Source organism: Stomoxys calcitrans, chromosome 4 (genome assembly GCF_963082655.1).
Source record: "Stomoxys calcitrans chromosome 4, idStoCalc2.1, whole genome shotgun sequence".
Lineage (NCBI taxonomy): Eukaryota > Metazoa > Arthropoda > Insecta > Diptera > Muscidae > Stomoxys > Stomoxys calcitrans.
Genome location: NC_081555.1, coordinates 50,171,360 through 50,189,538, shown reverse-complemented (window position 1 = coordinate 50,189,538; position 18,179 = coordinate 50,171,360). Strand labels below are relative to the sequence as shown.

The 18,179-nt window shown below is 37.3% G+C and overlaps 1 protein-coding gene across 6 annotated transcripts in view; it reads right to left on the bottom strand.

Annotated features, from left to right (window-relative positions):
* Nucleotides 1-5,936: 5,936 nt before the first annotated feature.
* The window catches only part of LOC106080876 (putative uncharacterized protein DDB_G0291608), a 78,510-nt gene continuing 66,267 nt past the window's right edge, over nt 5,937-18,179 (bottom strand). For all 6 annotated transcript variants that reach the window (XM_059366912.1, XM_059366915.1, XM_059366913.1 and 3 more), the window contains 2 exons: nt 14,006-14,281; nt 5,937-7,206 (listed from right to left, as the gene is read on the bottom strand). In XM_059366912.1, coding sequence (XP_059222895.1) covers nt 6,916-7,206; nt 14,006-14,281 — 567 coding nt within the window. In that variant the 3' untranslated portion in view covers nt 5,937-6,915. The remainder of the gene's footprint in view (nt 7,207-14,005; nt 14,282-18,179) is intronic.

Here is an 18,179-nt window from a genome sequence, read left to right as displayed (position 1 = left end):
AGGCAGTGCTTGGAGTATTTGAGAGAAAGTTTCTTCGCAAAATATATGGACCAGTTTGCGTTAATGGAGAATATAGGCGACGTATGAACCACGCGCTGTATGACGACGATAGCATAGTTGCAAATTGCAAATTTTGCCCATGAACATTCCACTAAGGAACAGGGGCAAACTTCTCACATATCAATGAGTGCAGTCCGATTCAAGTTTAAACTCAATGATAAGGGACCTCCTTTTTATAACCGATTCCGAACGGCGTGCCGCAATGCAACACCTCTTTGGAGAAAAGTTTTATATGGCATAGTAAATCACAAATGTTGCCAGCATTAGGAGGAGAAAAGCAACGCTGAAAATTTTTTCTGATGGTCTCGCCAGGATTCGAGCCCAGGTGTTCAGCGTCATAGGCGGACATGCTTACCTCTGTACTACGGTGGCCTCCATAGTTACACGCATCAAAATACAACGGCTGCGTTGGCTAGGTCATGTTGTCAGAATGGATGAAGAAGCTCCAGCAAAGAAGTCTTTTAATGGCATACACGGTGGTACACGCAAACTAGGAATACCAAAAGCCTGATGGACAGATCAAGTGGTGGGAGACACCTCATAACTTGGTGTCAGAGATTTTAGAATGACTGCAGAAGATCGAAGCGCTTGGAACGCTATTCTACGTTCGGCTAGTGGAACAAATGTTCTGCCAGAGCCAATTAAAGTATGTAAGTGTGCAATTTTAGGTACAATGTCAATTTCAAAGGGGTTTCTGTTTATTATAGGGCGCAACGAAAATATACCTTCCAAAACGACTTTTGGCTACGCAAACGTATGTTTCCAAAAAAAACTGATGAAACCAAATAAGGTGATAATCAACGCTATGAAATAGGTAAAAACTAAGAATTTTTTAAGTAAAATGGGAAGAAAAATTCAACCGAGATTGAAAAATTTTCGAAGAAGAAGACATAGATTTAATTGCACCAGAGATTTCCAAAAATTATGGAGCCAAGAAAGAGTTCTCATCATGTGCTGCCCGCTATCAGTTTCAAAAATTATCCTATCTATTGAAGTGGGTGTCAGAAAATCTCTTTTCCCTCACACTAATCACTTTGTCCTTATATTGATTGATATAACACTAAACTCTCTTATTCCAATCCGGTACGAAGACTCGAGTTGCTAGCATATAATCAAGCTATGTGGCGTTGCCAATTGATAAGGAAACGTTGTATCCGAGCGGAGTGTTAGTAACAGAAGTCTACGGCGACGTAGATATAAAAAGGATGGTAGAACACACTACAACCACAATCATAAAATGATATTCAAATTTGTTAAAAAAAACATAAAAAGTCACGGAATGGGGGAGAATTAATTTACAGTCTACAAATAAGGTTGTGGCGGAGTAGTCTCCCACCTATCGACACAACTACAGTATTCACGAAAATCAAACTATAGCCTTTAAAAATTTTTTATTGTCATTTATCGAATATTCAATTTATTCATTTTAAACAGAGAAATGTCGTTAATGCTTGAAAAAAAAACTTTTTACCTAAAAAAAAAAAATACAATTAAGATTTGAAAGATAATGAATACTAAATTTAACTTCCAACGAGTTATTTCCCAGTAAAAACTTGGCAAGTATATGCCGTTATTTTTGACATGTAAAATAATGGATAACTCATTACCCTTAGATTTACTAGCTGCCAGAATATAACGAATTATCAACAGAAATACCACTGTGTTACCGGTAGTACAAATGTCATTACATACAACAATAGATAAAGTCCAAGAATAAACACTTATTTGTAATAATAGAAAAAAAAATTATTTTTATAACCTTGGTATAGATAAAAATGCCATTAAGAAACTGCGAGCAAAATGATCTCATACCAATGTTATATTTATTGGCGAGTACGAATGGGCTTACCTTTCTGGTTATTTGGTAAGGAGAGTTTTTGCTGCGTTCAATGTTAAACAGTCATGTTATTGTTTCTTTGGCCCTTTTAAGTGTTTTAAAATTTGGTTAGGTTGTTCAGCTTGAAGACCTTTGTTGTTTTGCAAATAAAAGAAAGTTTTTTCCCAGCGTTTCGTCATATATTTTTGACTTCCTCAGTGGATTTTTATTCCATAACATTAATTTTAACAGTTTACATAGATTTTTTGCAAATGGCAATGACCATTTTATAATCTGCGATATTAGTTTAAATCGTTAAACGGTTAAAATTAATATTATAAAATAAAAATCCCCTGAAGAAGTCAAAAATAACTGACGAAACGTTGCACAGTGGGATGGAAAAATATGTGGAAATAAGTCTGGCATTTTGGAACGAATAGAGATATCTTCATGGAATTATATGCAAAATGCAGGGCCCAAGTCCCAGTGGCCATTGGTTGGCCTTCAAAATTGGTCACCTCGGTCCTACAAAATTTTGTTTGGGCTGTCAAAAGCGCATTTATGATCCAATTTTCAAAATTTTTTTACATACACTTTTGTGAAAAATAAAATTCAAATTGAAAATATCATAAAAGCAAAACTTCTGAAGATACTGCTCTAATTTTTCACAAATTTGTGGATGAATATCTTTTAAAAAAGTACAAATTTTGATGAAAACACCCAAAATCCCCACACTGGGAAAAGATGTTTGCAAAATTGGCATTATTTAGTAAAACGTCCGTAGGGACCTCAATACTTGGATGGCGCAAACAATTTTTTGCATGCAATTAGTTATTACTTGGGGCCATGGCGAAACAATTAAAGGTGCTCTTATTTGTAGAACAACCACAAATCATATGGTGCAATCCGTCAATCGCTGATCGACATTTTGCCAACACACACAAAGAAATTTGTGTGCGTGTGTGTATACGTGTGCGTACATGCGAGAAAGAAGATAACAACAAAGAGAAAGCAAACAAAAATGCAAATTTTGCCCATGAATATTGCCCTAAGGAACAGGGGAAAACTTCTCACATATCTGTCAGTGCAGTGCGACTCAAGTTTAAGCTAAACGATAAGGGGCCTCCTTTTACGACGTGCCACAGTGCGACACCATTTTGGAGAGGAGTTTTACATGGCATAGTACCTCACAAATGTTTCCAGCATTAGGAGGGGAAAACCACCGCTTTTTCTGATGGTCTCGCTAGGTTTCGAACCCAGGCGTTCAGATCCATAGGCGGACATACTAACCTCTGCGCTACGGTGGCCTCCCAAGTGGCAAACAAAAATCTGACATCTTAATACCGTCAAGCCTGGCCGGCTGTTAACAGCTGTTCACATGAGACCGCCTTATAAAATCCGCCTTGACTTGGGGCAATGAAAATATGTTGTAAAGTTGGGGGTCTCAGCGTTTTGAGAACTGGAAGGGGTTTCCCATTTTATTTTGTATAAAAATGTCAATATTGTACTTTACAGATCTGCTATTAAAGTTAACAAAATTTAAAAAAAAACGCACTGCATTAAGTCTTCTTTACAGTACAGTAGGCAAAATTGATAGTGCTGAGCCAAGTTTTCTGTATAGGGACGAAACAATGAATTTTCCCTTTTTTATTTGATTTGTAACTCGCATAACTTTTGACTGAAAATCTGACCAAAAAATATTAAATTTTGTTAGCTTTCCAAATCATTTAAAATTTTTTAAATCGGTTCAAAAATAAGAGGTCAGCATCTGCGAATTGAAAATCGGGCCATAAATGCGCTTTTGACAGCCCTGAACAACTTAACCAAAGTATATAAAATAGTTACATTTTAAACATACATGGCTTGAGCACAACTTAAAAACAAATAACCCGACCTGACCAATTTTTACCATCAACAAAGAATACTTTGTGCTATTCTCGCCAAATTTCAGCCATATAGCTCAAATAGTTTTTAATACATTAATTTTATACAGCTAGATTGGGCATTTCGTCGAGTGTGCATACTGTCATTTTATGGTGGTGAGTATAAAAAATATAGCATTTTTAAGTGACCGGATTGCCATCCTTCTTACACTTAAACAGAAGGTCACGAACAGTCTTGCAGTGCAAGAAGGAGATTAACGCCTTCTCTGAGGATGGCAAAATCCGCATCGTTTGGTTGCCGGGCCACAACGGAGTAAGGGGAAATGAAAGGGCAGACGATTTGGCGGTGAAGGCCAGAGGACTGCTGTCAATAAACTTGATTAACCCGAATCCTTTCGGGTCGACGCAGTCCGAGTTAAGGGAGAGGGCGACGAATGCGCGTGCAACATTGTGGAACAGCCAAACGGTCGGTAGGACGGCGAAAATCCTATGGGGGGATCCAGATCGTGGGAAGACGAGGCTATTACTGAATGCAAATAGCTATTGGTATCATAACGGGACACATAGGACTACGAACTCACTTATGTAAAATCGGTGCGGCAAGTGGTAGCATGTGTAGGGCATGCGGAAAAGACGATGAGACGTTGGAACATTTCCTTTGTCATTGCCTGGCTTTCGCGTCTAACAGATACTGGCACTTAGGTGGAGACACAATACCAGACATGAACCAACTTCAGGGAGTGGTAGTGAAAACAATTAAGGATTTTGTAAGTAGCACGGAATTCCTAGCTTCAAATTTTCCTTTTTAGAGGTTACTTTATAGCTTTTAGAGCGCACAACAATTCGATTACTGGCTTAGGTGTATGCCCATAATGGCATGGGGCGGATTAATATCTGCACCCTCTTTTCAACTTAATCTAACATAAACTCCTTTTGGCAAGGGAAAACGCTAACGTCCACCAGACCATCTCATTTTAGCCAAGTATTGTTGGATGAAGACGGAACACAGAAATATCGGGACAAACTATTGGTCCTAATTGTGCACTCTATCCCATGGCAGCCGGTTGTACGTACCGGATTGACCCGATGCAGTTCTTCATCGGCTAGGGCTGCCGCCTCAGTGTGTAACACACCGCTACAATAATAATATTGATTGTGCACTACTTATATACAAAAAGTAAAACAAACATTACAAAAACAACACTAAACATGTTTGTAAACTGTTTTAAACATCTTTTTAACTTCTTTTTGCTTATTTCTCTATTTTATGTTCTTTTTCCAAAAAATAATAGTCAAATGTTTAGCCAAAATAAAACAGCTGAAGCAAAACAGCTGTTCTCGAAATTCCCTCTCCGAAATTTTTCCTCTCCCCATTCGCACGAAGCATTTCAGCCATATATTGGGTTGCCCAAAAAGTAAGTGCGGATTTTTTAAAAGAAAGTAAATGCATTTCTAATAAAACTTAGAATGAACTTTAATCAAATATACTTTTTTTTACACTTTTTTTCTAAAGCAAGCTAAAAGTAACAGCTGATAACTGACAGAAGAAAGAATGTAATTACAGAGTCACAAGCTGTGAAAAAATTTGTAAACGCCGACTATATGAATAATCCGCAATTACTTTTTGGGCAACACAATAGCACAAATTGGAATGGTTTGTAAAGCACCTTGATCCATTTGACATCTCCTTCTGATGATTTTTCTTGGTTGAAAATGAAATCGCGAAAAAGGAGACCAGTCAAATGCTTCTAGCAACAACACACTTTTTGCTGACTTTTTAAATGTTTTTTGCCATACTATTCTTCGAATAGAATGCATTAAACAATAGTCTAAAGCCGGACAATATCCTGCAATGGAATCTCAATGAGATTTTAAGACCAATAAAAAAAACGCAAACAGACAGATATTAATTTTATTTTAGATTGGCCATTTCGTCCACTAGGCACACCACCATTTTATGGTGGTGTGTTAAAAATCATAGCATTTTTAAGTAACCAGAGTCGACTTCGAAGTCTGATTCGGAGTCGAGTCACAGTTGCTCAACATCGCAACCCTGAATTAAACACAAATCCCAAGGCAGCCGGTTGTATGTACCGGATTGACCCGATGAAGTCCTTCATCGGCAAGGGCTGCCGCCTCAGTGTACAACACACTGCTACAACAACAACAACAACAAATTTGTCAGTTTGTCTTCCTGCTTTTATTTAATTAGATTCTTATAGCTGCATTCCTCATTCTAATATAACTTCATTGTAATTCTATATGTGTTTGTATAAAAATATAAAGTACAAAAAAAGTCTTAATGACTAAGGATAACTTCATCTCTGGGACGAAAAGTTAAATACATATTTTGTATAAAATCGATCGATTGGATGGATATTCACTTATAAATCGGGAGATTAGTATCAAAAAATATCATTACATACAAATGTGTAGCTAGTATTATGCCATATGTTATTTTATGTAATTTTTGTATAAAGATGATGTATTCGACGAAATTCTCGATATAAATAGTCATTGTGTTATTTCATTTATTCTGTCTTTTTTGTGTTTTTTTGTGCTATAAACTATTAAGTAGTAGTTTTTGGGGCGGCGGACCAACAAAGTGTACTACACTCGGAATTGAAGGTATGTTATTATGTAAGTATACATATGTCGTCTTAAGGTATGTTTTGTATATATTTGCTTCTAATAAGTAGGAATTATTGTTTTCGTTAAGTTTATGTGGAATTAGTTTACAGGTGTGGTTAATTGGGCTTGTTTTCCCCTTTAGAATACTTTTCTTGCATTTGTAAAGTGAAATGCAATAATTGAATAGTTTGGATGTATACACAATAAGTTTAATACTATGGCATTAAACATATTTTCGAGTTGCATTTTTCTTTTCCATAGTTTTACATGATTTTGATTTCATTTCTAAGATAAAAAAGCGGCTTTTAAAAAGTTTTCAGTCATTTCATTCGCACTTGTTTTCCAATGGAAAATAATTATTTATGTATATAATAGATATTGGGTCCTATTTGGGCATCTAAGCATTTAATAATTGTATTGGGGCGGTTTTTTTCTTCTTCTTTGCTTTTGTAAATGCATTGCAAATAATAAATATTTAAAGTTAGTTCTCCGCCAACTGCAAGTACAGCATCACATTAGAGCTTTTTATGAAATCGCACAGTCACAACACATGAGAGTATAGTACAGACATTTGACCACTTTCTCGTCTTCTTCTTCGACGGCTTCACCAGCTTCAATCTGTTTCATCGGCACTCCATCGAGCTGATCAAGTTCTTTGCTTTTAGATCCTTTGTTTTTCTTCTTCTTTTTTGGCTTTGCCAAAATTTCCCGATCATTGCGGTCCTGTATTGCTCTATCGACCCAATCTAAGTCTGTCGATGGAATTTTCTCACTTACGGTGTCTTCTGTAATACTTTCGATAGAATTAACATCGCCCTGTGAAATAAAGTAGATAAACAAAATGATATTAGTCGAATTATCTTACAAACGGGCAGCAAACAAACAAAGGCGTTAATTATTAATAAAAGATTTATTAATCTTTTTATACCCTCCACCATAGGATGTGGGTATACTAATTTCGTCATTCTGTTTGTAACAACTCGAAATATGCGTCTAAGACCCCATAAAGTATATATATTCTTGATCGTCGTGGCATTTTAAGTCGAACTAGAACTCCAAGGAGTAAAGCTAGTAAAGCTATTGAAATTTTGCACAAATACTTTTTATTATGGGTTGCCCAAAAAGTAATTGCGGATTTTTCATATAGTCGGCGTTGACAAATTTTTTCACAGCTTGTGACTCTGTAATTGCATTCTTTCTTCTGTCAGTTATCAGCTTTTACTTTTAGCTTGCTTTAGAAAAAAAAGTGTAAAAAAAGTATATTTGATTAAAGTTTATTCTAAGCCTTATTAAAAATACATTTACTTTCTTTTAAAAAATCCGCAATTACTTTTTGGGCAACCCAATAGAATAGGTCGGTTGGAATTGTAGATGAGCCAAATCGGTCCATGTTTTGATATAGCGGCCATATAAACCGATCTTGAGTCTTGACTTCTTGATCCTCTAGAGGGCGCAATTCGTGTTCGATTTAACTGAAAGTTTGCACATAGTGTTTTGATATCACTTCCAACAACTGTGCTAAGAATGGGAAAGCATACTAAAACTACCCTTTCCTTCGGGAGAGGGCATTTAATCTTCCCTTTTCTTCCGAAAGTGTAATAAATCTAGCCTTTCCTTCAGAAAGTATACTAAAACTACCCTGTCCTAAGGAGAAGTGTACTAAATCAACCCTTTCCTTAGGGAAGGGGTACTAAGGTTACCGTTTACTTAGGGACAAGGTTCTAAAACTACACTTTCCTTAGGGAAAGGGATTAAAACTTCCCTTTCCTTAGGGAAAGGCTACTAAAACTACCATTTCCTTAGGGAAGGGACACTAACATTACCCTTTTTCTTTCGTAAAGGGTACTAAAACCATCCCTTCCTTATGAAAAAGGTACTGAAACTACACTTTCCTCAGGGAAAGGGTACTAAACTACCCTTTCTTTACGGAAAAGGTGCTAAAACTACCCATTTATTAGGGAAAGGGTACTAAAACTACACTTTCCTTAGGGAAACCTGATATAGCTACCATATAAACCGATCTTGGGTCTTGACTTCTTCTAGGGGGCGCAATTCTCGTCCGATTTGACTGTCTTAAATAGTTCAGCGGGTAACCCGTCGGCTCCTGCTGCCTTGTTGTTCTTTAGTCGGGTTACTGCTACTTGGACCTCATTCTGACTAGGAGGTAAACATTCTTTACCATCATCAGAGATTGGTTCTGCGGTATCCTCCTCGCCGCCAACATCAGACACTAGCAGTTGGGTAAAATGTTCTTTCCATATCCTCAGCATGTTGTCTGTGTCAGTTACCAGATTTCCTTCTTTGTGTCTGCAGGAGGATGTGCCTGCACCAAAGCCATCGGTTTGGTGTTTAATTCTTTGGTAGAATTTCCGGACTTCATTCTGACTCCTGTACATCTCAATTCGCTCGCACTCACGTCTTTCCATTTCCATTTTCTTTCTGCGGAATAGACGTTTCTCCTCTCTCCTTTTCTCCCGATACCTCTCCTTCATCTGGCGAGTAGCATGGTCCTAATTGGTCCATAACCTGATATAGCTGCCATATAAACCGATCTTAGGTCTTGACTTCTTGAGCCTCTAGAGAGCGCAATTCTCATCCGATTTAGCACAAATTTTGTACAACGGCTCCTCCCATGGCCTTCAACGTACGTGTGCAATATGGTCAGAATCGATCTATAGCTTGATACAGCTCCCATATAAACCGATCGCACGATTTCGCTTCTTGAGCCCCGAATCGCACTATTACTTGATATAGCTGCTCCTCCGTCCTGATTCATTATACTTTCTTTGCCTAAAAACAGATACTGCGCAAAGAACTCGACAGATGCGACCATGGTGGAGGGTATATAAGATTCGGCCCGGCCGAACTTAGCACGCTATTACTTGTTAAAGTTGAAAAATGCCATTACTTTATATAACTTTTTATTCCAACAAGTTTTACGTGGCTTAGGTTAGGTTGTGTTAGGAGCCCTAAAAAAAACTTGAAAGATGAAAAAAATTCGGCGGAGCCCGGTCGGGATTCGAACCTGGGCACACGGAGCAACAGCGAGAGCCGTTGGCGTTGTTTAGCGTTCGAAACCATCAATACAACTTCCAACAGATGCACAAAATCATGTGTAGTACGGTAGAAGTGTAATTTGCCACAAAAAGAATGTCTGTCATTACACAAAAATACATGCATTGGGAAAAAGTACAGCTAATAGAAAGGGCTGTCGAGCGTGGTTTATGTGGTAATTGTATCATAGATGTGTTTTCGCTATTAATACGATTCAAATACAACATACCAACGCACGGCCCTTGAAACCATCACACCTAATATGGTTGAAAAGTCTTCTATCCAAAGACGAAACGGGTCCCATAGTGGTTGGTGTGTGTTGCTTTCTTTGGCTTTCCTTTTCCATTTGCATTTCCGATCATTGAGCTCGTCTCGAAAGAGAAACAAACAAAAATCCTAAATTAAGTTAAAACAATAAGAGAATTTAAGTCAGGAATTCTGTCCTACTAAAAAATCCTTAAATTGTTTTTCATACCACGCTCCTAATTCGGTTCATGTCTGGTATTGTGTCCCCACCAAAGTGACGCTGTTAGCCGCGAAAACTAGGCAATAACATAGGAAGATCTTCAATATCTTATCATCTTCCTCACTTTGCGTAAGTGAGCTCCTACTAGGAAACCAAAAGGTATACTGACCTCCTGCTTACTTCCTTTCAGTAATAGCTTCGTCTTCTCACAAATCGCATCTTCCTATAGGTTTTTCGTCGTCCTACCGATAGTTTCGCTATAAACCGTATAATAAACCGCATATAAACCAATCTCTCAATTATCCTTGTTCGGTTCTTAGAAGCTCTTATTTTTGCCTGGTTTGGTACAAATTTGGTACTTAGAGTAAAATTATGCCTTTCAACTAAATTTAATTTGTATACATTTTACGTAAAATCAATGGTGGTGGCTTTCAAAGAATTGGCCTTAGCCAAACTTAACTAAAAACATGTTAAGTTTGGCTTGTCCTATTTGTAATAGAAACAGAGAACCCTACGTTCTGCGGCTGGACAATATCCGATTGTACTTAAAAGTAACCTCGAAAAAGAAAATCTATGTTAGGAATTTCGTGCTACTTACAAAATCCTTAATTGTTTTCCATACCACATTCCTAAGATGGTTCATGTCTTGTATTGTATCCCCACCTAAGTGCCGGTGCCTGTAAGCCGTGTAATGACATAGGAAATGCTCCAACGTCTCATCTTCCACGCATGCCCTACACATGTTATCACTTGCCGGCCCGTTATGATACCGGAAGCTATACTAACCTCGTTCGTACTTCTTTTCGGTAACAGCCTCGTCCTTTCACGATTCGGTTTCCTCATAGGATTTTTTTCGCCCTACCGACCGTTTTTCTATTCCACAATGTTACATGCTACATGTATTCGCCGCCAACGCCCTTAACTAGGACTGCGTCGAACCGAAAAGCTTCGGGTTAACCAGTCCTCTGGCTTTCATTGCCAAATCGTCTGCCCTTTCATTCCCCCTTTCTCCGCTGTCATCCTCAGAGAAGACTTGAATCTTCTTTTTAAACTCCAAGACTTTTCGTGAATTAACCGTCCTGGTTGTTATTGCCCTGATGGCCAGTTTACTGTCACTAAAGATGTTCACATACGTTTTAACCATACCCCTCACTCATTCCGTGATCGCCCGGATCTCTGCCTGCAGGCCGTATGATGGTCGGGCAGACGAAAACTGATCTCAATCCCTGTATTATCAATGCAGACCCCAGCCCCATTCTGTGCTCTAGCTTGGCCCATTTGTGTAACATGATCTTCCAGATGGCAATACCAGAGTTTCGTCAATCCAAGACTGTACCGTTGGCAGCAGTGCTAGCACTCGACCTCAAATGTCGTCTCAGGTATCCAATCGGAAACCTGGTCCATTCCTTCCAGACTTGCTATCGTCGCCTCGACTATACAGCGAATAGTCTCCAGTGCCCTGGTGGGCGTGGTCTTCATCGCTCTACCTATGCCAAGACAACATGTTCTCTGAACCTGCTGTATTATCCTTACGTTGCACTTTTTCCACCAAACTACTGAGCCGTAAGTAAGTTTCGGTCTAATTACGCACCTATAGAGCCAATGGCCCGTCTACATAGTGCCCAACATTTGTGAGCATTCTCGGTACGCTCCTGAATGTGACACTCAAAATTCAGTTTCCTGTCCAAATCACTCCTAGGCAATTGACCTTGTCAGATATCGAAAAGTTTGGTTGAGGAAATGTGGTGCGTCGAATTGGCCCACTTTCGTCTTCCCCAATTTCAGTCTTCTCTGGGTTACATGTGTATTTATGTACGAAATTTCTGCCAAAAATTTAAGCTATGGAAGACTAATCAGGAGATCGGCGTATATGGAAGCTATATCACTTTATAGACCAATATAGACTATACTTAGCATGGCTGTTGAAAGTTGTAACAGAACACCACGTGCAAAATTTCAGCCAAATCGAATAATAATTGCGGCTTGCAGGGATTAATGTCGGGAGATCGGTTTATACGCGAACTATATTAGGTTATAGACCATAATTGGCACAGTTGTTGGAAGTCATAAAAAACCACTATGTGCAAAATTTTAACCCAATCGGATAACAATTGCGGGACTCAAGATATCAAATGTAGCGGTCGTTTCATATGGGAGCTACATCCAAATCTGAATCGATATTTACAATCTCCAACGTGTAATGGGGAGAAATCCGACATATGCCAAAAGCATACAAAGGTACTACAACAAGTAAAAAGGCGTTGAATACCCACCACCTCGGGTATATATGAAAACCACCTTTCGTCAAAATCCGGTGAAAAATGCATACCTTATGCCCCATAGCAGCTATATAGAAATATGTTCCGATTTGGACCAAATACTAATAAGTTCAAGTCATTGTTCAATTGTGTATAACAAAATATTGGTCTTTTTAGTAGCTGTATCTAAAAATAAACCGATCTGAATCATATACGACACGGATGTCGAAAAGCCTAACATAAGTCACTGTGTCAAGTTTCAGTGAAATCGGATTATAAATGCGCCTTTTGTGGGGCCAAGACTTTAAATCGAGATATCGGTCTATATGATAGCTATATCCTGGAAAGGATATAGGAAAGATTTGGGTAAAGTTGCAGAAAAATGTCGAAGATCCTAACATAACTCACTGTCCCAAATTTCGGCCACATCGGACAATAAATGCGCCTTTTATGGGCCCAAAACTTTAAATCGACAGATCGGTCTATATGACAGCTATATCCAAATCTGGACCGATCTAGGCTAAATTAAAGAAGGATGTCGAAGGGCCTAACACAGCACACTGTCCCAAATTTTGGTAAAATCGGACAATAAATACGCCTTTTATGGGCGCATGATCTTAAATCGAGAGATCGGTATATATGGCAGCTATATTCAAATCTGGATCGATCTATGCCAAATTGAAAAATTATGTCGGCAGGCCTAGCACAACTCACTGTCCCAAATTTCAGCAAAATCGGATAATAAATGTGACTTTTATGGGCCTGAGGCCCTAAATCGGTGGATCGGTGTATATGGGGGCTATATCAAGATATAGTCCATCTTCGAACTTAACATGCTTATGAACAAAAAAAGAATCGGTGCAAAGTTTCAGCTCAATACCTCTATTTTTAAAGACTGTAGCGTGATTTCAACAGGCAGGCGGACAAGAATATACATACTTCATAAGGTCAGACCTGGATATTTCGATGTGTTGCAAACGGAATGACAAAATGAATATACCCCCATCCTTCGGTGGTGGGTATAAAAACCAAATTAAGAACAAGACTCCCGGGAAACAAATCTGACCAGAATACCATTGAAAGAGCCTTGGAACAGAGAAGGGCACTTTCAGCTCATTGCACGGTAACAGGACATTTACTGAATCTAAATAATATGGAGAAACTTGGTGTCAGAGTTTTTAGAATGAGCGCAGAAGATCGAGGCGCTCGGAATGCTAATCTATGTTCGGCTAGTGGAACAAATATTCTGTCATAGCCAATTAAAGTAAGTAGGTAAATGATGTGTAGATTTGGACGCAGGAGAACAATCTTGAAAGGAGCTACACTCTCGAAATGCTTCCTTTATAAACGTACCAGCACAAGAGAGGATAAATTATAAATTAGACACCGACAACTGTGCACATATGTACAGGAATGTTATATAGAAATATAGAAGAATATATAAGCGTTAGTTATAAAGCAACTCCGTGGTGAACAAGTCAATTGTCTAATAATAATTAATCGTGTTAAATTCTTGTTTTTTGTTTCTTGTTTTATGTAATAAAGAGCTAATGTACTCCCTGAGGAAGAACATCAATGATGTTCGAAATATTGGGGAAATAAATTATTAAAAAAATCATCGGTTTTTTGATAAATATATGACCTCAAGCCAGACAAACAGCGACGAATAAAGAATAAAAGGTCAACTATTCCCCTAACAATTTTTTAATTGATCACATTTTTATTTTCAAATAAGTTTTTAATTGAAAAAATTTTTGTGAAGTTTTTTTCTCTTTGGACGCATTTTACCCATCGTATTGCAGAGTTAAATCTTCAGAGCACAAATTAAATTTCTTACCTGATTATTATTATGATTCCGATGATGATGTTTTTTCTTAACTGGCGAATTATTTACAGAACCATTGTTTTGATGACTATGATGAGATTCATTTGTTGTTGCTGATGTTGACTCTTTATGTGGAGATCCGGAAGTTGATTTTTGTGAAGCAGTCGTGCCAGACGAACTGTTCAAATTCTCTTCTGAATTTCCCACATCTTTTGGTGGTGATGGCAACGTGTATATATCGAATTCATTTGTTGTTATATCCTTGCCCAATATGGAGAATCGATTTTCCTGTGTATAGAATTGAAATAAACTTATTAGTCAATAATGAAATTCACATAATTTTAGAGTATCTCGAAAATGTGTCAGACACGGTTCAACAATTTATTTGCATAGCCTCAATGCATCTCTCTCATATATATATACAAATATTATTACATATTTTTCGCTCTATCGAAGGGTTTTCGTAATGATTTCGAGCCAAAGAAGCAAAAATTTAAAATACATAGCGATGCTATTGTTCAATTTCGGGTACCTCCTTCCGGGTACAATTATTCAATTCAATAGAAATTTGGTTTTTAAAATTTGAAATTTTATTTTGTTTAAGATGAAATTATAAAAAATTTAAATTTCTTTTATTAAATTAAAATTTTAAATTTTATGAAAAAATTGCCTTTTTATCAGTAGTCGGCACCATTTTCCAATACTCGGCATGACATGTTCCTTTAGTCGGCATATAGTATTTTAGTAAAGAAAATAATTGATGTTATTGAAACGCAAAAAACAAGAAAAAAAGAAAGAGAAGCCATAAGCTCTCGCGGAACAGAGATTGAATACCCACAACCATAGGTATATATCTTATCCGAAGATTGGTCCAAATAACAGCTATATTCAGCTGGGATCCGATATGAACATATTCGAAAAGAATATATAGAAAGGTCCATACTATCTTTTTTTATACTCACCACCGTAGGAGTATAAAGGGTACATTCATTAAGTCAATTCCGACCCTACAAAGTATATATATATTTCGGATCGTCGTAAAATTCTAAGACGATTTAACGATGTCCGTGTGTCTGTCCGTCTGTCTGTTGTAATCACTCTAGATACGTCTTTTTCATGCACGTTGGTTAAGTTCTTGAATGGGCCAAATCGGACCATATTTGGATATAGCTGCTATATAGACCGATTTTCGGATAAAGGGTCTAATGCCCATAAAAACTTTATTTATTATCCGATTTTGCTGAAATTTAAAACAGTGAGTATATTGAAATATAAATAGCTACCATATAGACCGATCTCCCGATAAAGGGTCTGAAGACCATAAAAGCTCTATTTATTAGCCGATATCGCTGAAATTTGCAACAATGGGTTATTTTAAGCCTCCCGACATCTGACTTAAATATGGATTAGATCGGTCCATATTCGGATATAGCTGTCATATAGACCGATCTCCCGATAAAGTGTCTGAAGGCCATAAAAGCTTTATTTATTTATGAACCATAAAAGCTTTATTTATTATCCGATATCGCTGAAATTTGCAACAGTGGGTTATTTTAAGCCTCTCGATATCTGACCTAAATATGGTTCAGATCGGACTATATTTAGATATATCTGTCATATAGACCTATATGCCGATAAAGGGTCTGAAGGCCATAAAAGCTCTATTTATTAGCCGATAACGCTGAAATTTGCAACAGTGGGTTATTTTAAGCCTCCCGATATCTGACCTAAATATGGATTAGATCGGTCCATATTTAGATATAGCTGTCATATAGACCGATCTCCCAATAAAGGGTCTGAAGGCCATAAAAGCTTTATTTTTTATCCGATTTCGCTGAAATTTGGAATAGTGCGCAGTTTAAAGCCTCCCAACATCCAATGATACAGATCGGACTATATTTAGATACAACTGTCATATAGAAAGATCTGCCGAGAAGACGACTGAAGCCAATAAAAGCTTTATTTATTACCCGATTTCGCTGAAATTTTAAACTAGGTTTTTCCGAGCCTCACGATATCTGACCTTAGTATGGTTTATATCGGTTTATAAATGGATGTATTTGCCAAAAATACCAATATTTTGTTCAACAAAACTGAGTTTTGTCATATATTGGGTTGCCTAAAAAGTAATTGCGGATTTTTTAAAAGAAACTAAATGCATTTTTAATAAAACTTAGAATGAACTTTAATCAAATATATAATTGCCATTTTGTTCGATAACCTTTTGCCATCTTCCTGGCAAATTTAGTATTCCACTCTCGTAGAACTTCTGGCCTTTATCTGCAAAAAAGTGAACCAAGTGCGATTTTATAGCCTCATCATTGCGGAGTTTTACCATTTAAGGAGTTCTGCAAAGATCGTAATAAATGGTAGTCTGATGGTGCAAGGTCAGGGCTATATGGTGGATGCATCAAAAGTTCCCGGCCAAGCTCACTCAGTTTTTGGCGAGTGACCAAAGATGTGTGCGGTCTAGCGTTGTCCTGGTGGAATATGACACCTTTACGATTGACCAATTCTGGTCGCTTCTCCTTGATGGCTGTATTCAATTTGTCCAATTGTTGACAGTAAACATCCGAATTAATCGTTTGGTTTCTTGGAAGCAGCTTAAAATATACCACACCATTCCAATCCCACCAAACAGACAGCATAACCTTCTTTTGGTAGATATCAGCCTTTGAAGTGGTTTGAGCTGGTTCACCATGCTTGGACCATGATCGTTTTCGACTAACGTTGTTGTAAACAATCCATTTTTCATCTCCAGTTATGATTCGTTTTAAAAACGGATCGAATTCATTGCGTTTAAGGAGCATATCACAAGCGTTGATTCGGTTTGTTAAATGAATTTCTTTCAATACATGTGGTACCCATATTAAAATTGACGCCAAACAAACAAATGTAAACAAAATTTCGCGCACTTTTTTTTAAAGCAAGCTAAAAGTAACAGCTGATAACTGACAGAAGAAAGAATGCAATTACAAAGTCACAAGCCGTTGAAAAAATTTGTCAACGCCAACTATATTACTACTATATTACCGACAATTACTTTTTGGGCAACCCAATATATTAGACCACTCAATGTCCGTGGCAAATTTGGGTGCTTAAGTTATCTAATTTTCACCGGATTGTGATGAAATGGGATTTACATATATACCCGAGCTGGGGGGTAACCAAAGTTCGGTCCGGCCAAACTTAATGCCTTTTTACTTGTTTCAATTTTCAAGCAAATCGTTTGAAAAATACATCATTTATGAGATCAAGAAGTTCAATCGAGAGATCCATCTTATAGAAGCATATCTAATTATAATCCGATCTGGGTCATTTTCGATGCGAATGTAGAGAGTACCACACCTTCCATCGGTCTTACTCTCTCTACAACGCATTGATTAAAAATTCAGATAAATTGGGTAACAAATTAGGCTTTTATAAGCTCGAAACCTTAAATCGGGAGATAGGGCTATATGGCAGCATTATTCCAATATGATGCAATCTAGACCATTTTAGAATGAAGGGAGGAGAATATAACACATGGATGCAAATTTCGAACCAATTGGGTAAAAATATTAGTGTTAAGAACTGAAAACGGTTAACCTTTAACGGTTTACGATTATACAGAGGCTATTAATAGATGTAGCTCGAAAATGGGCCTCTTTTATCGAACTAAACCTGACTATGGATGGAAAAGTAATCTATACCAAGTTTCAGCTAAATTTCTTAATTTTAAAATTCTCAATTTCTTAATTTTGAAGTTTTGGAATCTTGGCGTTGAGAAGGAAGGGCAAATGATCTTCTGCGCCAAGGAGTACAGACCTTTTTTATCCATAGGTTAATTTCGAAAATAGGATATACCGGACAATATTTTGCTATAACTTCCTTATAAACAGATCTGTCAATTCGATTTCTGAAGAGCGCAGAAGAACCATTGTCCACCCGGCACTCAAATGACGACTACTAGAAAATCCAGGTTTTTATAGTCCCTAAAGGCGGCATCAAATAAAAGAAAAAACATATTTTTTAAATAATTTTTATAAATAAAATGTTCTTTTAATTGTCCTTTGCCATTAAAAATCATTTTTGATTCAATATTCTAAATTTTTCTACGCTTTCTTAACCTAAAAATCGATGTTTCCACTATTTTTTTCTTAAGAACAGGCATTTGTTGATGGACTCTCACTAAAAGCGAAATTCT